Genomic DNA, 20,362 nt, shown 5'->3' with positions numbered 1-20,362 from the left:
ATCTGGCCTGGATGCCTTTGAAAGGAAATTGGACAAATTTCTGGAGGAAAAGTCCATCGCAAGTTGCAAGCCATTGTGGGTATATGCAACCTCCTGATTTGAGCAGAATGCCAGGTGCAAGGGAGGGCACCAGGATACAGGTCTCTTGCTGTCTTGTGTGCTCTAAGAGGCATCTGGTGGGCCACTGTGAGATACAGGAGGCTGGACTAGATGGGCTTTTGGCCTGATCCAGCAAAGCTCTTCTTATGGGGTGGAGAACACGTTCTCTGGGTCTGGTTGTGATGAATAGACCAGTGTGTGGGAGACACTCTCCCAGAAGTGTTGGGTCATGACAGCAAGGCTGCCCCTTTGTATTGGACAGGTGCAGAACTGCTTGCTCCAGACCCTTGCTTGGGGGTGGGGGTTGCCAGATGTCAATCCAATTCCTGTCCTGACAGGAGGCACACCAAAAGCATGTCAAGGCTTTCCTCTGCCTTACACGGCTGTTGAGCATTTGCCCAGAATTCTGGGAGGACGTGGCTGGTTGTTTCCAAAACAAAATGTGCTGGTCTGCTGTAACATTGAGTTTCTGCAGATGTACTTTGGACTCGAACAAAATTAGCAACAAAATTTTTGTTGCTTTGCTTTGAATTGCCATCCCATGTTCTCCCATTTGTTACACCAATAAACCAATGGAATTTGGAGTTCCTGTGAGCTTGTGGTTGGAAGGAACTGTAATTCTCCTGTGCAGTGCGCAGAACAGAGTTAATGGGAGGGCTGCAGTTTAGTCTACAATGGAGCATGAATTCTACACAACAGGAAGGAAGGAAGAGTTGTCAAGAGCTGTGAAGTAATCTAGCCAGGGGGAGGGTGTCGTGGTAAGTACTGCAGGCTCCGCAACGGGCCATGTAAGTGACCCCTCCTGCTCACCGTCAGAGCCATTTGGGGTAGTGACATCAACTGCAGCTATGATTCTGAGAGGCAGCCTCCAACACTGCATTTGGGGCTCCTGCAAAATCTTGAAAACCAAAACTGTGTTTTCTTTAAAACAAAGAAAGATACAAAATTATGCAGGGGATGGACAGAGTGGATAGGGAGATGCTTTTTACACTCTCACATAATACCAGAACCAGGGGACATCCACTCAAATTGAGTGAGGACAGACAAAAGAAAATATTTCTTTACTCAGCGTGTGGTCGGCCTGTGGAACTCCTTGCCACAGGATGTGGTGCTGGCGTCTAGCCTAGACGCCTTTAAAAGGGGATTGGGCACATTTTTCTGAAGGAAAAATCCATTACGGGGTGCAAGCCATGATGTGTATGCGCAACCTCCTGATTTTAGAAATGGGTTATGTCAGAATGCCAGATGCAGGGGAGGGCACCAGGATGAGGTCTCTTGTTATCTGGTGTGCTCCCTGGGGCATTTGGTGGGCCGCTGTGAGATACAGGAAGCTGGACTAGATGGGCCTCTGGCCTGATCCAGTGGGGCTGTTCTTATGTTCTTATGTAAAGCAATGTCCCAATTATAAGAGGGGGGAAAATGCTCTTCCAATTGTGTTGACAGGGGAAAAGGTCTTGTGTATTAGAGATAATCCAACTGCAGAATTTGAAGATTTCTGTGCAGAATCTCAAGCCTTGTTCGTACTTGTTCAGTATGGCAAACATTTACAAATAAGTCCAATTTAGGGATGGGGGGGTAGTAAACCAAACTTAAGTACGCACAACAGTTTTGGAATTGCAGGCAATGTTTTATGAATAACCTGAGCCTAATTTAGCCCCTTGTTTGGGTGTGTAGAGACCTCCACTTGTGCAACTGGAGCTGAAGGGTTGACTTGATGATGACTATACATACTGCCCACCCCTGCCCTATCTGGGCAAGACCTTCTCCCTAGTCAGCTGGATCAGTGTCACTTAAGAGCAAAGGATAATATACATTAGATGCCAGCAGCCTCTTTTTCTGGCAAACGTCCATGGTTTTAAAGGGTTAAATCCCCATGGAAGGCTTTCACTGGTTCACCCCCCCCCCTTGTGTCAGCATCTGCTCAGAGCTGAAACTGTCCTTCAGCCATTGACATCAGAAGCTGTGGATAGTTTTTATTTAATTATTCACGTATCACGTTTTTATAAAGCCCTTCCTTCAGGAGCTCAGGGTGGTGTATGTAATTTCTTCTCTCTTGTTGTCCTCACAACAACCCTATGAGAAACTAGCCCAAAGTCACCCAAGAAGCTTCGTGGCTGAGTGGGGATTTGAACCTGGATCTCCAGCTCTATGTTCAGCACTTGAACAATTATACCATCCCGGCTCCCTACCTGTTCTGCCTGGCCGTTAACGATCAAGGGTCCTTGTGGCAACCAGCACTACCACCCCTCTCTACCAATATTGCTGGATCTCCCATGGACACTTAACTGATGAGCAGCTTATGGATGTAGTGAATTCTAGAGAAAGAGGAAAGGAATCAAGCCGGGTGTCTGCATGTGCTTTTTTTTGGTCACAGCCAGGCCATGCAAGGTCACAATAGATTTGGCTCTACACGGCAGGCTTTTCTGCATGGGCTGCATATGAAAATTCCTGAAAAATAACGTAGTAGAAAGGAACATGAAAGGGCCCTGGCATGTGCCATCAGGGAATGGCAGCCTCTCTGTGTTCTCTGATCTGCTTGAAACGTGCTGTACTTTAAACATTACCCCAAAGCAGGGGGGTCTAAACTTTTTGGCAGGAGGGCCACATCATCTCTCTGACACTGTGTCAGAGAAAACACAGGGAAAAAAAGTTAATGTACATTTCAAATTTGAATACATTTACATAAATGAATACATGCAAGGTGGAATGAATGAATGAAGGACTTGCGATAGCTCATGGCCTATAAAAGACCTTGCACAAAGCAAGGCAAGCCTTTCCTTTGTTGCCGCTGCTGCATCACAGACGTGAAGCAACAAGCAGTGGAGGGAGCCCTCACCCCACAGCTCACACGAGAGGTCAAACACTTGGCCATCACACTGAGAGCAGTTGTATCGGGCCAGCATGGGCTCCAGCAAGACTCCGGAGGGTCAGAGCTCATTGGAGACTGGGAGCTCCCAGTGGGCCGGATTGGGAGTCCTTAAAGGCCACAAGTGGCCTCAGGGACGGGGTTTGGGCACCCCTGCCCCAAAGCTTGGGAAAGCCTAGCTTGATTCTGTTCCGTGTCCTCTGTGAAAAGCCTAGCTCTGCTTTCTTGAGCCTCTTGAGAATTACATTCCTAGAGCTGAACTTTTAGTGTAAAGCCAGATTATTAAGGCTGTTGATGAAAGTAGGGTTGCAATATTTAATCCGTTAAATACTTTTTATTGACCAGAAAGATGCCCCAAATTGACCACAGCAGATTAAAAGTACATTTATGTATAATGGAAAAAGTTTTTTTTAATGGCAGCTAGCAAAGTACTGTACCACCTTCAAAGAGATAGTTTCCTACCTTACTCATCTCCCCAGGAAGGGTCTGCCTCTTCCAAGATTATGTTACTTACCAATTGCTTACACATCCCCTAAAAAGAAAAGTAGTTCACCTCTTGCTTTAGAACTAATTTTTTTTTTTTTGCCCCATGCATCTGTGTGCAAATGTAATTGATGAGCCGTCTAAGATTTATGTATTGCGGTAGCAGACCTAGTTCCTGGTGTCGCTGCAGGATAGTAAAATAACTACTGTTGATTATTCACTATGTATTGGTACTCAAGCACCTGTGATCCCATGTCTGATAAATATCGGTAGGGTGGTGTCAATTATTTTCACGTGCCCGCCTGTCTCCTCTCTGCTGTGAGCCCAGGGAAAATGTATGTTGCACGTAGTCTCTAGAGGAAGGATCTCAGGTAGGAATTTGGGAAGGAATCTCTGCCTGAAGATCCTGGAGACAGAACTGATGCCCAACAAAACAAGACCATATGCAGTGAGATGGTCTGGCTCTGTAGAGCGCAGCTTCCCATGTCCCGGTGACTCAAGTATCTTGCACAAGGCAGGCATATACAAATTTGGGTGTGTGTGTCTTTTTACACTGCCGCTGATTTTACACACTTGTTTTGTTTGGTACAGCAGACAAAAGATTGGGGTACACTTAGCTGTGAAGAGTGGTAAGATCATGGTTGGGGTGTGCACTTGTCTTATTGGTCTCTCTCCAGCGCTTTCTCTGTCTTGCAGGCTCCCTTCACACAGGCCGGAGCTCCCCACCCCCGGGAAGTGTTCCAGAAGAGCAGCAACAAATCGCCCGTCAGGGCTCCTACACCAGCATCAACAGCGAAGGGGAGTTCATCCCTGAGATGATGGACCAAAATGTAAGTTGCCACTGAAAGCTCAGCTCCTTTTGCCCACTCCTGGAGGCAAGAGCTTGGATTGCACCGCCAGGGGCCAGAAGAGACTCCCCCTCTCACACCAACATCTCTCTAATTCTATGGTACATTTGTACTGCTTTTTGTTGAGAACTTTTTGTTCAAAAGCGATATATAAATACTGATGATGATGGTGGTGGTTTCTGTGGATTCAAATTGCAGGCTGCTTTGGGAGCCAGTCATAGCTAGAAAGTGGGGGACACATATCATACTGGATTAAAAAGCCTTTGACTTCTGACCAAATTAGGTCCTCATGAACAGAAGATCTCTTACCTTCCAGCCTTACATCCTAAGAGGTTGTTTTCTGCTGTGCCAAGGCAAACCCTTTCTTTAGTGGTATGTTCCAGGAGGTGGCGTAGCTGGAGCGGGCACGGAGCACTCAGCCTGGCAGAGAGGTGGGAGAGTGGCCCCTCCCTTCGGAGCCATTCCCGGTGGGGGGGCAAAAGGGAGCCGTACAGCTGAGTGCTCTGCCAGGCTGAGTGCGCCGCCCCCCTCCAGCTATGCCACCGATTCCAGGAGGAACTGGTTTGTGTATTACTTCTGCATGTTTGAATTGGCTCTTGGAGCCCCATGCCAGAGGGGCAGCCCAGCATTTAACTTATAGACCGGGGCAGGTTCCTCAGGAGCAGCCAGGCTGAAGGTAAGCTGCAGCCTGAAAAGCTGGTTAGTGGCTAAGCAGGGTCAGGCCTGGTTAATACTTGGATGGAAGACCGCCAGGGAATACCAGGTGCTGTAGGCTTATACCATAGTCTTTCGAGACTGAAGGTTGCCAACCATAGGAGACATGCAGGAGGGCTGGAGGTGCCTGTGCAAGACTAGGAGTGCAATCCTAACCCACTTTTCAGCACCAACATAAGGGCAATGCAACATGGGTAAGATCTCGTCTGATCTCGGAAGCTAAGCAGAGTCAGGCCTGATTAGTACTTTGATGGGAGACTGCCTGGGAATACCAGGTGCTGTAGGCTTATACCATAGTCTTTCGAGACTGAAGGTTGCCAACCATTGCCCTTCCTTGAGGAGGCCTCTATGACTGCCCCCCCCAACTGCAGGATGCAGCGCATGCCCCACTGGCACAGCTATGCCTATGCTGGAAAGTGGGTTAGGATTGCACCCTAGGTCACCTCCCCCAGCCATGCTGTTCAGACTGAGGGAAGCCAACAGATCTGCAAGTCCACATCCCATATCCCTGATTGACATTCCAGCATCACCTGATTTCCCAGGTCGGGAGGAACTCCTGGCTAGAATGGCCTAGAGTTCCCTACTCCAACCAGAAGCCCAGATGGTGAAGGAAATCAGGGCCTACTTGGCAGGAGGGCAGTTGGTGAGGAGCAATGCTATTCTGGCCCTGTTTACAATGGCATAGCTACAAGGGGGGCAGTGCAGTAAGTACTGCAGGCACTGCACTGTGCCTTGTAAGCAGTCCCTCCCACTCTGTTGGAGCCATTCCAGGGAGTGAGTGGGAAGGGCCGCTCACGCTGCGCATTGCGGCCCCTGTAGTACTTACCGCACTGCCCCCTCGTAGCTATGCCACTGCCTGTCTGTCAGTACATTCTGAGTGTTTGAAACCACCATGCGTCATGCAGAAGAGCAGTGCATGTAAGAGCAAGTATTTTTACACAGAGCCAAGGAGTCGTGCGATAGAGGCCAGGGAGAGAGTGAGGGAGCTCCCCCATTCTTTGCCAAGTCCCTAAGCTGCTGCTCTTGCTTGTAAGCCAAGGAGCCAGAGTGGAAGGGTTCAGTCAGTATTTCCATGATGAGGTTGCATTCTTTAATATGTATTTAAATCACAACAATGAAATCAAAAAGCACTCGGGGTGAGTTTTGGCACCGGCCATGCACAGATGTGCATTATACCTCTGCCAGAAATGGATTTTAATTGTCCTCGTTATGAATGTCTCTTTTCTTTCCTCTTTTCTTTTCTCTTCTTGCTTCTCTAAAGATGTTGGACCCCTTTATCAGTCCAGACAACTCTCTCTCTGGAAGTTGCCAATCCCTGGATAGATCTATAGACAGGTAAATCAGACCAGAGATCATACACAGAGATAAAGTGAAGCATGTTTTATTTGTACTGTTTTATATATTACATGTTATCCCACCCCAAAGAACTTGGGGTTTATGGTTCTCACCTGCCTACCTATCCCATCCTCAGAAGAGCCCTGTGAGGTTGGTGAGACTGGGACAGGATAAATGTCTCCAAATCACCGAGTGGGTCTCATATGGCATTTCTTTTCCTTCTTCATGTAGCCCACCCTTTAACCAAACACCTGTGCCAAGAAGGAAAAGCCAAGTCAAAGACAGCCTGGATAGTCTTGGTAAGGATTTTTTTTCGTTCAGTCTTTCCAAGAAAGATGTCTCAGGGCCTCCTGAGAAACTCGGTTCACTGGAACCTTGGATCCCCCACAGTGAAAAGTCCCCCCATGCAATAATTTCTTTCCATGTTTAGTGCATCAACCCTTGTTTAAGGTTCAATCTGAGAGCTAAAATCAACAGCCCTGGGTAAAGCAAGCAGTTGCAGTGCCGTACTAGTGAGCCCAGAGATTGACCCATGGGGCAGAGAGTGCCCATAAGATGGATAACTGCAAAACCGGACAAGTAGCTTGCAGAGATGTTTCTTGGGTTGAAGCCTTTGCTGAGCCTACATGCCCAGTCTGTGAAATCATGGAAAAATTCATCATAACGCAGTGACCTCTGTTATTAAAAATGAATACCTGGCAGGGGGCCCAGAGGATGAAAAGACAATGTTTGGCCTGATGTGGTGGTGCTGGGCCAAGCCACGGAAACTGAGCTTCAAATAATGTTCGGCCGATCTGGGAAGCTTGAAAACTTTGCCCAGGTTGCAGTGCTTGAGTTTCCCTTTCAAAGGCTGCTCACCCGCAGCCTCAAATGCACAGCTCGCATGGCAGCCTCTTCCTTGCTGTTTATTTGAGCCTTACAACATTCATGCTTCCAAACAGGAGTGTTAGAGAAACGCTGTTGAAATGCTCCAGCTGAAGTCGTCTACAAGCAGTGGCGTAGCTAGAGGGGGTGCAAAGCACGAATTTTTGCAGGGAGTCTCACTGTAGCATGCAAGCGCCCCCCCTCCCCGGAGCCATTCCCGGTGGTGAGAGCAAAAGGCAAAAGCCATGGTGAGGCTCCCTGCAAAACCTGGTGCTTTGTACTCCCTTTAGGTACGCCACTGTCTACAAGTAGCCACTGACTACTGGCTGATGTGAGGAGGGAGGGCTCTGGTGGCAAAAACAGAGTGCAGATTTCAGCACGTTGGGGAGGCTGAGTAATTCTTCCAAAGGTACAGGGGCCACCTTCATAGCACTCTTGTTTTCCGTGCCCCTCTTCCCGCAGCCTCTCCCACGCGCCTGAATTTGAACGGAAATTTATTCAGTGGCTCCCTCTCTAGGCCTATTCAGTGGCCTGTTCGGCACTTACCATTTTGAATTTGGTCCTGTCATCTTGGATTTTATTGGAAATCAGGAAAAAGGTGTTTTGTTTTTTTTAAAAACTTTGCTTCTGTCCCTTGTCAGATTTTGACATCCCATTTTGTGACAGATTTGGGAAAGGAGGGACCTTCCCAAGACAGTATCATCTCTCCCAGAGTCGGAAGGACTACAGTGATGGTGAGCCTGTTAAATGCATGGGTGACGAGGGGCAAATGGTCGGGGCAAATGGTGCTGGGTAGCTTGCTGGCAAATGAACCAGAGATTATGCACTGAAGTTGGACTCAGGAGAGCTGAGCCTAGTGCAAGGGTTCTCCTGTTGTGGGAGAGACCTTCCTTGGAGGGCATCAGTGCCCTGAAGGACAGGTACAAGCTTGAGGGAAGGAGAGGGCTCTGAAGTGGTCCTCATCCATTGGCCAGACAGAGATTGACTTAATTATTTTCATTATATGTACATATGCATAATGTAGTCCCTGTTGAACATATTTGGATCAAACTTTGATGAACCACAGAGGGGCCAGATGAAAATGTTTCCGGGACCACAACTGACCATCCCTGATCTGCTTTACAATGAGTGACCAAATGAATAAGAGGAGCTCCAGGCATGTCTTTAGATAGCAGTTTTCAGCCTGTGTGCCATGGCATGTTGGTGTACAGCAGAAGGTCCCCAGGTGTGCTGCAGGTGTATGGAGCAGAGTAGTTCAAAATAGCTGAAAAACTCTGGCTTTGTTTCTAGAGCAACTGCCGATAGTAACGAATTGTCTGTCCCTCTTCCTCTGCCGGCAGAGGAGCAACAATTTGTTATTACAGACTTTTACCCTAGAAACAGAGCCGCAGAACCCAGAAGAGTCTTCCAGAAGCCAGAACTGATATCACAAGAGGCAAAGACCATAGAGAAGACCATAGAGGTCAGTGTGCCTTGAGAAGAAAAATGTCAACCATCGCTGCCTTAGGGAGACAAGGAACTGAAGTAGTAAGACAATCCCATGTGACTCATGCAACTGGAAAAAGCCAAAGCCAGGTCATCACCTGGGTCATTGCAGGGATCCAAGCAAGTAGGCTATCTGTAGCTGTAAACTGGGATCCAGTTAAAGTCCATGTGTGCATGTTGTGGGTTCAGGAGACCACATTTGCGCAGAGGACCTCAGGTAAAGTTCATTTGGCACATTCAGTGCTCTGCACCCATTCATTAAGTCATTCCTTTCTTGTTTCCTTTCTCGTCCCTCTGTGGCTCTCAAAGGCCGAAGAACCTTCCCCAGGAGTTACATTCCTCCAGAGAACCTGTTACAGCTTGTGCCGTCCAGCCGGACGAAAAGCTATAATGGAGACAGCAAGCTGGTCACTTTGCGGTACGAGGAACGTGGGGGCCACAAGTGGTGGCACAACTGTGACAAAATCTTCCAGGGCTTTGGTTCTTCTCCTACCAAGACAAGGAACAGTAAGTTACTTCCCAGTGAGCTGCTGTAGTGTAGATTCACGTGCACTTGCTGCATGCATCAGTTGGCCACATGAATGTATGACGGGACTTGTGAACATGCTTTCTTAGTGGTGGGCAGGCCAGTCAATAGCTGCCCGGCACTGAGAGGAGCAGCAGAACCAAAATGGTGCCCGCTGCATCCTAAGCGTACTGGACAGCTGTCTGCAGCTGAATTTAGAGGCGCCTGAAGGATGCTTTTATCATTATTATCTGCTGTGACTGCATTTTTTGTTTCTTACGTCTTTGTATTGTGTATGCATTTAGGGTATTTTTTAAAAAAAAAACATTATGGCATTGTGTCTTTTATTGTTTTTATTTAATGTATATTGTAAACTGCCTCGGACCCACTGTTGTCAGGGGGAAGGGCAGGGTATAAATCTTTTAAACAAATAAACCCTGCCTAGAAAACACCCGCTCTTTTGCGCTTCCTTTGGTTGCCTCCAGTGTGGGATAAATGTCAGCAGTGACAACTCTAGGCCAGGCTGTCCTTTTTTGCCAGCACAGATTATGGAGGGCCCAGAAGCACGGATGATAAACGTCCCAGATTCCGCCTGGGGAAAAAGTTGTATTTCACGGTCTGCAGGGTGATAGCATATGTAGAGATTTGGGGGGGGGGGGCGTTTGGTTTTTGTGAACTCTGCCCCCAACTCACCCGGCATTGTTTCTGCCTCCAGGTCTGCAGGCTCCAGTGAACTGGAGGCTTGGGAAGCTGCTGGGCCGGGGCGCCTTTGGAGAAGTCTACCTTTGCTACGATGTGGACACTGGCCGAGAGCTCTCCGTCAAGCAGGTGCCTTTTGACCCCGACAGCCAAGAGACCAGCAAAGTAAGTATGTTGGCAGGATATGGTGGAATCTCAGTGATAGGCATGAACGATGGTGGTGAAAGCTTAATAACAGTGTGTAAGTCTGTTGCGGCAAAAGCAGCCAAGAGTCTTCTGGCACTTGAAAGTTTTTGCTCCTCTACAAACAAACCAGTTTGTTTGAGCATCATGCTGAAGTAAATTGGTTAGTTGCTAAGATGTTACAAGACTCTTTGTTGGTTTGGCCTTGAAGGAGACAAAACATGGAGGATGAATCTGTTAGAGGCAATAAGCCATGACAGTTCAGCTTCCATTTTCAGAGGTATTATACCTGTGAATACCAGCATTGGGGGCAAACAGAATTTGAACCATGTCTGTACCCAACCCCTCTGTGCCGTGTACCCTGCAGTAGTTGGCCATGCCCTCTCCTTTTCTTCTGTAGCTGTCTCTGTCTTGCTGCAGGAGGTGAACGCCTTGGAGTGTGAGATCCAGCTGCTCAAGACCCTCCGCCACGAGAGGATAGTTCAGTATTATGGCTGCTTACGGGACCCTGAGGAGAGGAAGCTGTCCATCTTTGTGGAATACATGCCAGGGGTAAGGCGGCCTGCATGGGTGGCAATGGCAAACTGAGATCTACAAAACCCAGCCTGTTTTTCTGACTCTAAAGCCAAACGGTGCCATATGGCCTCCTTTCTAGGACTTGGGATGAAGGGGTGTCAAGGTAGATGAAACGTTAAGTGCATCATTGTTTAATCCCAGGCTTATTTTTGGACAGCAGCCGCACCAGAAGCCAGTTCAGATATGGCCCACGGCACAGAAGCATGGGCTGTTTTAACATTCATTCTGTGCTATTTTCCTGCCAAAGGCTCCCCTTTCAAAGGTACTGAAGGCCCCCAAGATTGCCCTTGCAGCAAATACTGGGGGCTTGTTCCCACAGGAAAGACCTCCTTCTCCCCAGGCAGATGTTTGCAAGGCACACGGGATTGCCTCTTGAGTTCCTGAACTGGCTGGGGTCCCTCTGTGTGGGGTCGATGCCTCCATATGGTCACGCTATTTGAGCACCCCAGTACTGTGCAGGGAATCAGGGCAGCTGTGTCAATACCTCTGAAGTGGTGATGCTCATATCAAGGCTACCTCCATGCCAGCCCGGCCAGAATATCAGACTCATGAGTAATCTATGCAGTGTATGTATGAAAAGCCCCAGAGCATTCTCAGCTTCCCTGGCCAAAGGGGTGCAAAAACAGCCCTTTGCCAGCCCATAAATCAGTCCTTTGCTGTCCACAGCCACTCACCTATAAGTCGATCTCACAGATTAGCCGAGGGCAGGTCTTGAGGCAAGAATCATAGAATTTTCTGTGACCTTCGGATAAGTTGGGGGTCATAAACTTGGGGTGGTGGTGTCCAATTATAATTTTGTCTTATTTTGCCCTAGGCCAGATTCTGAAAAATAACCTACCAGTAATTGTTACCTAAGAACTGACAGTCTCTCATTTATTAAAAATATAGTAAAAGATCATAAGATTCATTTTTATTCATAAACTTTTAAATTCTGGTCTTCATCATCTTTTTGTAAACACTATCAAAGAGTAACTGCACTGTAAACAACATACTAATAGAACAGTGGTTCCCAACCTGGGGTTCATATACTCCCAGGGGCACTCAACAGGACCTTTAGGGGTACTTGAAAGAGAATGGCAGTGCTCCAGAATGCCTTGCAGGCCCAGCAAGGCATGAAGGGAGGTAGCTAGTTGACTGTGAAAGCCACACCAATAGCTAATTTTTGGTGATCAATTCATGTATGAACCAGTGATTGAAAACCAGCACAGTAAAAAAAACTAAAACATAAACAAAGTGATCTATCACTCAGAATTTCTCAGGACACTTCTGGTGCGAAACAGTGCAAAGGCAGAGTCTTCTGCTCTTAAGCAAGAAGCTCTACATATAACATACAACTGAGAACACAACTGGGAGTGTGCAATTCAATTCACAGAGGAGACAAGCAACAGCAAATGGCTGTGACCAAGTGCAGCTGCACATAGCTGAAACCCTATTTACTCAGAAGCAGACCCATTGCTTTCCCTGGGTGTTGTTCCTAGGTAATGGTACTCTGAATTGTAGCTTGTGAGACATTGGATGGGAGTGTTTCACCTTTCAGGGAAGGTGCATCCTGCAGCTGCAACAAGCCCAACCTCACCTGGTCTGAGGGCTGTTTCCTCCTCTTGATTTACAGCAGGATCAAGGCTGTCAGGGGGGTTTCACTCTTAAAGAAGTGGGGTGATTCTGGGGAGCCAGTTCAGCTCTGCTCTCTGTCTTGGGGGGGTGTGCAAATGGAAACTGCTGTCTGCTGCTCTAATCAGTTTCCTGGTCAGTTTCCCTGATTGCATGGCCTGCAAATAGGGGGCAGAGAAAGAGGGACAGTCTGGAAGGGAGAAGAGAAGGGGGGCACACCAGGCGAGGAGGAGGGGGAGAAAACAGTACAACAGAGTGAAGGCTGGTGGAGGGAAGAGAGAGGCTGGGGCTGAAGGGCAGAGAGAAGGAGGCAGTGCAGGAGTGGGGGGCGGGAGGGAGGGAGGCTGTGTGGGGGGCTCCCCTCCTCCCTCTCGCTTGGAAGAAGCAGATGCAGAGCTGTAGACTCTGCATGACGAAGCAGCCCTCCTTCTCTCTCCCCATCTTCAAGCTACAATCTTTTCCTGGGAGTAAGCCCCATTGACAATAATGGAACTTACTTCTGAGTAGGCATGCACTGGCTTGGGCTCAAAGGCTGCCATCCTATGCACACTTTCCTGGGAGTAAGCCCCATTGACGACAAGCATGGGACGCGCTCCAGGCTCCTGCTCCCCTTTCCTGTCCTTGCGAAGACTAGCAGGGGCGGAGGAGGAGGAAGTCAGAGCCTGAGCGGGCGGGACTGCAATGCCCAGGAGCAGCAAGGAGGAGGGGGAGCGGCAGGCGAGCCGACAGCTCCGTCAGGCTCCCTACTCCAGGTGGGAAGTGCGCGGTGGGGGAGCGGGCATCACCCTCCCCAGCAGCACTACTGCTGCTCCGCAGTGTGCCTGAAACAGCAAAGGGTTGACTCAGGAGCGATCTGTGGGGACAAATTTCTCGCCCTATAGGCGAGTGTCTATCAGTAGTTTTGATGTGCCTGACTCACGTCACCAACAAGCCTTGTTCTCTTGCATACATTAGGGCTCCATCAAAGACCAGCTGAAAGCCTACGGTGCTCTGACGGAGAACGTCACCCGGAAGTACACCAGGCAGATCCTACAAGGGGTTTTCTATTTGCATAGCAACATGATTGTACATAGGGATATTAAAGGTAAGTGGGGATGAAAAGGGAGCCATCAGACTGGATTAGTGTGAAAGATTATGGCAGGGAGGCTGAGGAGGCCAAAGTTTGGAACAGCCACTGAGATCCATCTGCCCAACAGACCTTCTTATTCACTGTCAAATGCTAGACAATAGCCAAAATTGGTAGGAAATGGCCATGGGGAACAGGCCAGCAGCCACTTCTTGCTGACTCCACGGCGGTCCTTAGAAGTGACTTCTTCTTTTCTAGGTGCCAACATTTTGAGAGATTCTGTTGGGAATGTGAAACTGGGAGACTTTGGTGCCAGCAAACGCATTCAGACCATTTGCATGTCTGGAACAGGGATGAAATCTGTCACGGGGACTCCTTACTGGATGAGCCCTGAAGTGATCAGCGGGGAAGGATATGGAAGGAAGGCTGATGTGTGGTAAGCCCTCAAATAAGAGTGTAAAAAGAGCCAAAGTGAGTACCTGCTCCAGCACTTTGGCTCTCTTAGTGGCCTGTTCAGTGTCTCTGGAAGCTCACCTGCGGAGCATGAAGACAGAGGCCCTCCCCTCTCCCGCTGTTGTTTCTCAACAAGTGGCACGTCCTGCCTCTGAATCTGCAGGCCCACGTGTTAATCCCAGACCTGTGTGACTCCTGATGTGTGAGGCCCAGTACTGGAATTCTCTAGTGTACTCATTGGGGAGACTTTAAATGGTTGTTAAACAGAATTCTTAAAAATCAAGACTTTAATGTTTGAAGTCTTTCATGTTGCATATTTCCTCTGTAAATTTAATGATCAGGTATCACTGCCATCTGAAAACTGTGACCTGTGAAGGCCCACATTACACATACACACCAGGGTGGCCATGAACTGGAGTCGGTGTGTGTTGGCAATAGCATTTGGCTTGGGTATGGCAGCCTTGGTCCGGATCCTGTTAATCACCCTTTGGCAGTGAGGCATGCTGAATGACCTTGAGGAAGCCCTTTTATGACTTCTTCAGAGATTTTTGTGAGATAAAAATCAGATAAGAGCACTAAGACATTTTTGTGTCTGTAGAAGCTGTGGTGATTGGTGTGAGCAGGGCACCTCAAACCCTTCCTCATCCTTTTCCTCACGGTTCTGTTGCAGGAGTGTGGGCTGCACTGTGGTAGAGATGCTGACCGAAAAGCCACCCTGGGCAGAATTTGAAGCTATGGCTGCCATTTTCAAGATAGCTACACAGCCCACTAAGCCCCAGCTTCCAGCTGGCGTCTCGGACTACTGCCGCAACTTCCTCAAGTTGATTTTTGTGGAGGAAAAACAGAGGCCCACCGCAGAAGAACTTCTGAGGCACCCTTTTGTGAGTTTTAGCCCCTAGCAGGTCTTCTCCAGGAGAAAAGGGACAGGCCAGATGTCCGTTCAATAACTGTGGAGTGAGAACACTTCCAATCCAACCTCAGTTTCCTCTTCGGGTGACTCCGAAATGTGCTGTGCTGATGTCGGTCATGTGGTGTTGGCCAGGCGACAGTCATCTTGCCTAGTCTCTGAGATTCACTAGCAGCCATTTTGACTTTGAGACTGCTTAGTCTTTTTTTAAAAGGAGAGATTTGGAGAACTGAAGGGATGCTGGCAGTGGGAGACCCTGCCTCGTGACCATTGGTGTGTGGTCTGCTCCCTTAATTTTGTCACTAGGGCCTAATGAACTTAAACAGCCATGAAAGAACAAGCTGAAGAAAGTTGATGGTCTCTTTTTGGCCAATAAAAACACCCTGCTGGGAGCAGCAAAACAGGCTGTGCTCCATAGAGCTAGCTTCTGTTAACATTGCCAGACTTGATGGCCATGAAAAGGGAACCCAACATGAAGGAAGTAGAAGTAAATCCAAGGGCAAGGAGCAGTGACCCATGTCTGCTTCTCTCTGCAAAAGGAAAAGCCCTCAATAAGTTTGGAGATGAATGACCGGACGTCTGGTGCACAAAGAGCTTTCTCTGGCTATTGGGGGCAGTAGACCAAAGCAAGGTGCTTTGCATCTTGGGTGGTGATTGGATTCAAGAAGGAAGCCTACCAGAGATCCAGCACAAAGCAATCAAGTCTGGGCTGAAATTGCAAAGTGACCATACCAAACAAAGTATGGTGGGAATCTAGGATTCTTTGCAGTTCCTCCAACTGCCTTTCCCTTGGACCCAGCAGGCAACTGGTTCTGTCGAGCTGGACTACATTGGAAATGTTTGTTTAAAATTCCCAATCACAGGGACAGTATACTTCTGCAGTAGTTTGTGCTATCCTTGTCCAGCATTGTCAAGGTGGTTGCTACCATCTCCTGCCTGTTTCTCCCAAGTGCAGTTATAAAGGGTTAATTTAAGTGTTAAGGTCCCCTTGTGGAAGCTACCCAAAATCATTTTCTCAAGGCAGATGCAACATTCAAAAATTCTTCCCTAGGTCTGCAACATGTAGTCAATTTTTCAGGCGTGATTAATCAGTCAAATCATTCTGCTTGTCTGTTGAGGTGGCCCCCATTAATTGGGCAGCAGGTGTTCAAAGTGCATTAAATTTAATTGAAGTGCTTATAAAAATAGCAGGTGACACATGCCTCCCCTGTGGAATAGAAAATGCCTTTTCTAGATGCCTGCTGCCACACATGCATCATCTGAAAACAGAGGAAGTGTGCCCTGTTTTTTTTTACGTGCAAATATATGCAGTTTATTTGGTTAATTAGTCAACTAAACTTGTATGATAGGATAGGCCCAATCCTATCCAACTTTCCAGCACTGATGCAGCCATGCAATGGGACTTGCACTGTATCCTGTGGTGGGGAGGCAGATCCAGAAGACTCCTCATGGTAAGGGAACGGTTGTTCCCTTCCCTTAGGGCTGCGCTGTAGCTGCACTGGAAAATTGGATAGGACTGGGCACTAAGATTCTTGAAACAGGCCTACCATTTGATGGGTGCCTTCCTCCATAGTCATGTGCAGGGGAAGTACCAAATATCCTTGGTGTGGTGACACTAGTGTACAAATGTTGCATGCAATTGGGAAAATGTACCTGGATTGGAAACTTGAAAATGTTAAGATCCTTACAAGGATCACCATCTCCAAGAATACCTTTTCAGTGGCTTCCAGGTGGAGGCCGTAATGTTTAAATTAGCCGTGAACATGTCTTTATTTGTCCAGAAAGAAAGAGAATCAGCACACCGTCAGCCAATCAGGGTAAAGTGTTTACCTGCCTGTTGGCTTTCCAGATTGATTTCCACTGCTCAGTGCCAGTGTGACAATCCCTTGGGAGCGTGATGTATCTCAGGAGAGCACATTGCTGGGTTATACTCTTCCCCCAAAGCCAGTCTGAATTGTGTGATCTAAATCCAATTGTGCTGTTGAAGCAAATGTATGTATTTGCATAGATTTTGCTTATTTTGCATGATGTCTTTTGCTTCTCTTGGTGTGTCGTATACTTCGTCACACTCCCAGGGTTTTGGGGTGCTCAGAGTTGTTGGAATGTAAGGAGTTATGGACGGCCCAGCCCTTGAGTCCCTGCATCTGATGTTCCATCAGGCAATGGTCACGTGCTTTCTGGCTCGTCTCCAGGACCATAAAGACAAAAACAATATCTACATGGAGATGGTCTGGATGATGTCCCAGATATCAAAGTGTGTTATTTCCACCATGCAACTGAAAATGCATAAAATACCACCAGCCCTGGCAAAAGGATATAATCCACATTCCATTCATTTTCAGTGGATTAAGACTGCACTGTAAATCGCTTCCATCTAGGCACTAAACTCCAGTAATTTGGTAGAATAGACAGGATCTTGACTTGCAACCAAAGAAGATCTTCTAAGTGGGATGAGAATTGCTTATCTCTGTACTGATTGGTTTTCTTTAACAGAAATTTGTTCTCTTTCTCCCACCCAGCCCAAGTTCTACTTCCATCCCTTTGCCATCTGGATTTAATTCTCAGTCCATAAAGAATCTTGGGGGAAATCTTGTTGCCAAAGATGGAAATGTCAAAAGACTGATGTTTTGCACAGACACTGCCTCTAACATTGCCTTCTTTAAAAAAAAAAGAAAGTAAGAATCTGTTTCCAGGCTTTGAGATGATGCCTCAGGGCTTGTTGACACCTTCAGGGGTCAGAGAAGGTTACTGCAGGGATGATCTCTGCATACAGCAGCCTCTGTCTACATCAACAACACATTTTGGGCTGTTCCTGCCATCCCTCTTTGCTTGTTCGTTGGGTCATTCACAGGTTTCTGTGCCCTCAGTGCTGCTGTGAACTCCAACCGCCCAAAGTTTAGTAAGTTTTACAAGGTATTCAAGGATGAAGGGAAAATACGAGAGCACCTGATGTTACAAGAAATTCCCTCTTTCTCTCTGAACTCACCTCTGACTTCAGTTCATCCCTTGAATGTATTAGCAGATCAAAGGCTAAAATGAGTTCAGTGGTTCTTAAGCAAGAACATCTGATGGTCTGAACACCACTACTTGTTCAGTGTCTTATTTCATGTTCACTATATGTGCCTCTTAAAGATTTTACCCCATACCTCACTGGACTGATCCAGATTTGAGAACACATGAAGTGATGCTTTGTTCTTCTACTGATGTCCGACATAGATGGTCCTTCTGACCAGACATCTTCTGCCAAAGCCAGTGGCATAGCTACAGGGGGAGCAAAGCACTGAGTTTTGCAGGGAGCCTTGCTGCAGTGTGCAAGTGGTAGAGCTCCATTTTGCTCTAGCACCCGGAGTGGCTCCAAAGGGGATGGGGAGGGGCCGTTTGCATGCCGTGGTGAGGTTCTCAGCAAAATTTAGTGCTTTGCGCCCCTCTATGCCACTGGCCAAAACATATACAGGCCTTTTCACAAATATATTATCCTTTTCTTTCCCCTTGTTTATCTGTAAATAGATGTGAATTACTCCTCAGGTGCCTTTACTTCTGTTTTGCCAAATTCCATTTCCGGTGATTCAAGTGTACAAAGGAGATTGAGACATACAAAATGCCCTGTATATATACCCTGTACAATTATTTTTAAAGATACATTGTGTATTAGGAGGTAAATTCCTGCTGAAATGGTGGGAAACTCATTCAGAAACATTGCAGGCCAATTCCTAGGACTACATTATCATGTATATGGCTTGTATGTTTGTTCGTTGTAGAGGAAAAGGTCCAGGAATGAAACTGCACATATTAGCCCCTCAAACAGAGTTCAGTGCGCATCCCTTATTGGCACTTTTAATTTAAACTAGTTTCTGGCTTTTTCCACACTGGGGTTGTTTAGCACTGCTGAAGTATTGTTTCTCCAGTCTTTCATGCAATACGATTACCCACAAATGGTCAAAGTTGTCCCATAATGTTTACGCAGAAGTAATTCATTTACAAAAGTTCCCTTTTGTACTTTTAAGGAGAAGTTTCTTCCATGTGGCTTCTTTCTGGTTCATTTGCTTCCTGTTTGCTGTGGCTGTGTCATTGCTGAAGAAACGCCCTGTGGGCTTTCATTATTAGTCTCCCCGCATTACGGCACATGTGTGCATGGTGTGTGTGTGGGAAACAAACAGCTTGGAGACAGAAGAAAAAGTGGGAAGATTTGAAATTGAGATAGAGAACAAGGCTGTTCACTACTGGAGACTCCAACACTGCCCCTGCAATCTAACAGTGTGATCCAGAGCAAGTTTACTGTAAAGTAAACCCTACTGAGTCTACTGGAAATTAACAACCAAATCCTACAGATGATGTCCAACAGTGGAACTTTGATTCTGCTGTCCTAAAAGCAGCAGCACCACTGCTGGAAACTTCAGAGCCACCAGTGTGAAGAATTGGAGGTTCTGCTTACCCCCTGGGATGTGCTGGAGTCACAGGGCTGAGTCCTGAGTCTCCACCTCCCCTTGAGACGTCCACGAGTCTCAATGGGCAGCTGTTGTGACTCATCCCAGGCTGTTTTTCGAGTCAGTTTGAGTCTTTTCAAGAAACACGTTGAGTGGCAGAAGGGGCAGAAAAAAAGCAAGCAAGCAGACACACAAAACAGAGTTGCAAGCACACAAAAAAGCAAGTCTTGACTCGGGTCTATTAGTCGTTTCATTTTTAGGCTAAAACCCCTGAGTCCCATCAGTGCCCAAGTTTTTGATACATGTGGCTCAAGTCCATATGCTTCACGGAAAACTCTAGTCCACCTGAGTCGCAGCCCATCCCTAGTACCCACCACCAATCCAGGGAGAGGAGTGGATCATGAGCACGGAGTTGGGGGGCAGGGGGCAGTTTGGTGGTAGGAGGAGTGAATCCTGGTGTTAGCAACTTGTTCTGAGATCCTATCCCTGATCCTGCAGACCTTTCTTTAGACTTCTGGCTGGCATAGATCTGAGGAGATCCATAGGGCACCTACAGAAGAGCAATAAAAAAATTTTTTTAAAACTTGTTGACTTTCAGGTCGCCTTCCTACCATTGCAAGCAGCATGCACTCAGATGACTCAGCATCATGCTGTAGCTTGGCGGGGCATAGGATTGGGTAGTCAGTTACAGAAAGGCATTATTACCGCAAGTTTGGTGGTGGTGGTACATGCGCTTTTTAAAAAAATCATGAAGTGGAGCTATTTTATGATAAAAAGAGAGAAGCAAACTGATTCATAGAGCACCACTATTTAAGTTCCCCTCCCTGCCCTTGGGAACAAGAACTGACTAGACGGGGCAATTCCTTGACCATGCTATGCTTGTGTTGAACAGGAAACAAATTTTCAGGGCAGGAGCAGCAAAGAAGATTCCGTAGTCCAGAGGAAGCCTCAGTGATGCTTTGCTGGCCCACAGTCAGTGGGCTGGTGCTGCATTTTGCACAGGGCACAAATTGCCCCAAATTAAGGCAGAAAAAGGATCAGCGGGCAACACAGAAAACTGGAATGCTGCAGATTGACATGGAAGTTGTCTCCATTCTCTCTTTTACAAGGAAGTGAGCAGAGCAGACTAGCAATTCCAGGCTGAATGGCTAGTGTGCAAGCAACTTAAAACTGGATCTGTAGCGCAGGGCTTCTTGACTGGGGGCCCTGATAGTTAAAAAAAGGCTTGAAACTGGTTTTAAATT

At 47.4% G+C, this 20,362-nt stretch overlaps 1 protein-coding gene across 1 annotated transcript in view; it reads left to right on the top strand.

Moving 5' to 3' along the window:
- LOC136651646 (mitogen-activated protein kinase kinase kinase 3-like) overlaps nucleotides 1-19,629 on the top strand; it is a 91,824-nt gene extending 72,195 nt beyond the window's left edge. Inside the window, exons 8-17 of the mRNA XM_066628230.1 lie at nucleotides 4,145-4,278; nucleotides 6,272-6,345; nucleotides 6,577-6,644; nucleotides 7,851-7,943; nucleotides 9,004-9,201; nucleotides 9,915-10,063; nucleotides 10,502-10,633; nucleotides 13,223-13,352; nucleotides 13,593-13,770; nucleotides 14,458-19,629. Of these exons, the coding sequence (XP_066484327.1) occupies nucleotides 4,145-4,278; nucleotides 6,272-6,345; nucleotides 6,577-6,644; nucleotides 7,851-7,943; nucleotides 9,004-9,201; nucleotides 9,915-10,063; nucleotides 10,502-10,633; nucleotides 13,223-13,352; nucleotides 13,593-13,770; nucleotides 14,458-14,686 (1,385 nt within the window). The 3' untranslated portion in view covers nucleotides 14,687-19,629. The remainder of the gene's footprint in view (nucleotides 1-4,144; nucleotides 4,279-6,271; nucleotides 6,346-6,576; nucleotides 6,645-7,850; nucleotides 7,944-9,003; nucleotides 9,202-9,914; nucleotides 10,064-10,501; nucleotides 10,634-13,222; nucleotides 13,353-13,592; nucleotides 13,771-14,457) is intronic.
- The last annotated feature ends 733 nt before the right edge of the window (nucleotides 19,630-20,362 follow it).

The sequence above is a fragment of the Tiliqua scincoides genome, chromosome 5 (genome assembly GCF_035046505.1).
Source record: "Tiliqua scincoides isolate rTilSci1 chromosome 5, rTilSci1.hap2, whole genome shotgun sequence".
Lineage (NCBI taxonomy): Eukaryota > Metazoa > Chordata > Lepidosauria > Squamata > Scincidae > Tiliqua > Tiliqua scincoides.
The sequence above is the reverse complement of the archived record's forward strand: the minus strand, read 5'-3'. Positions and strand labels throughout refer to the sequence as shown.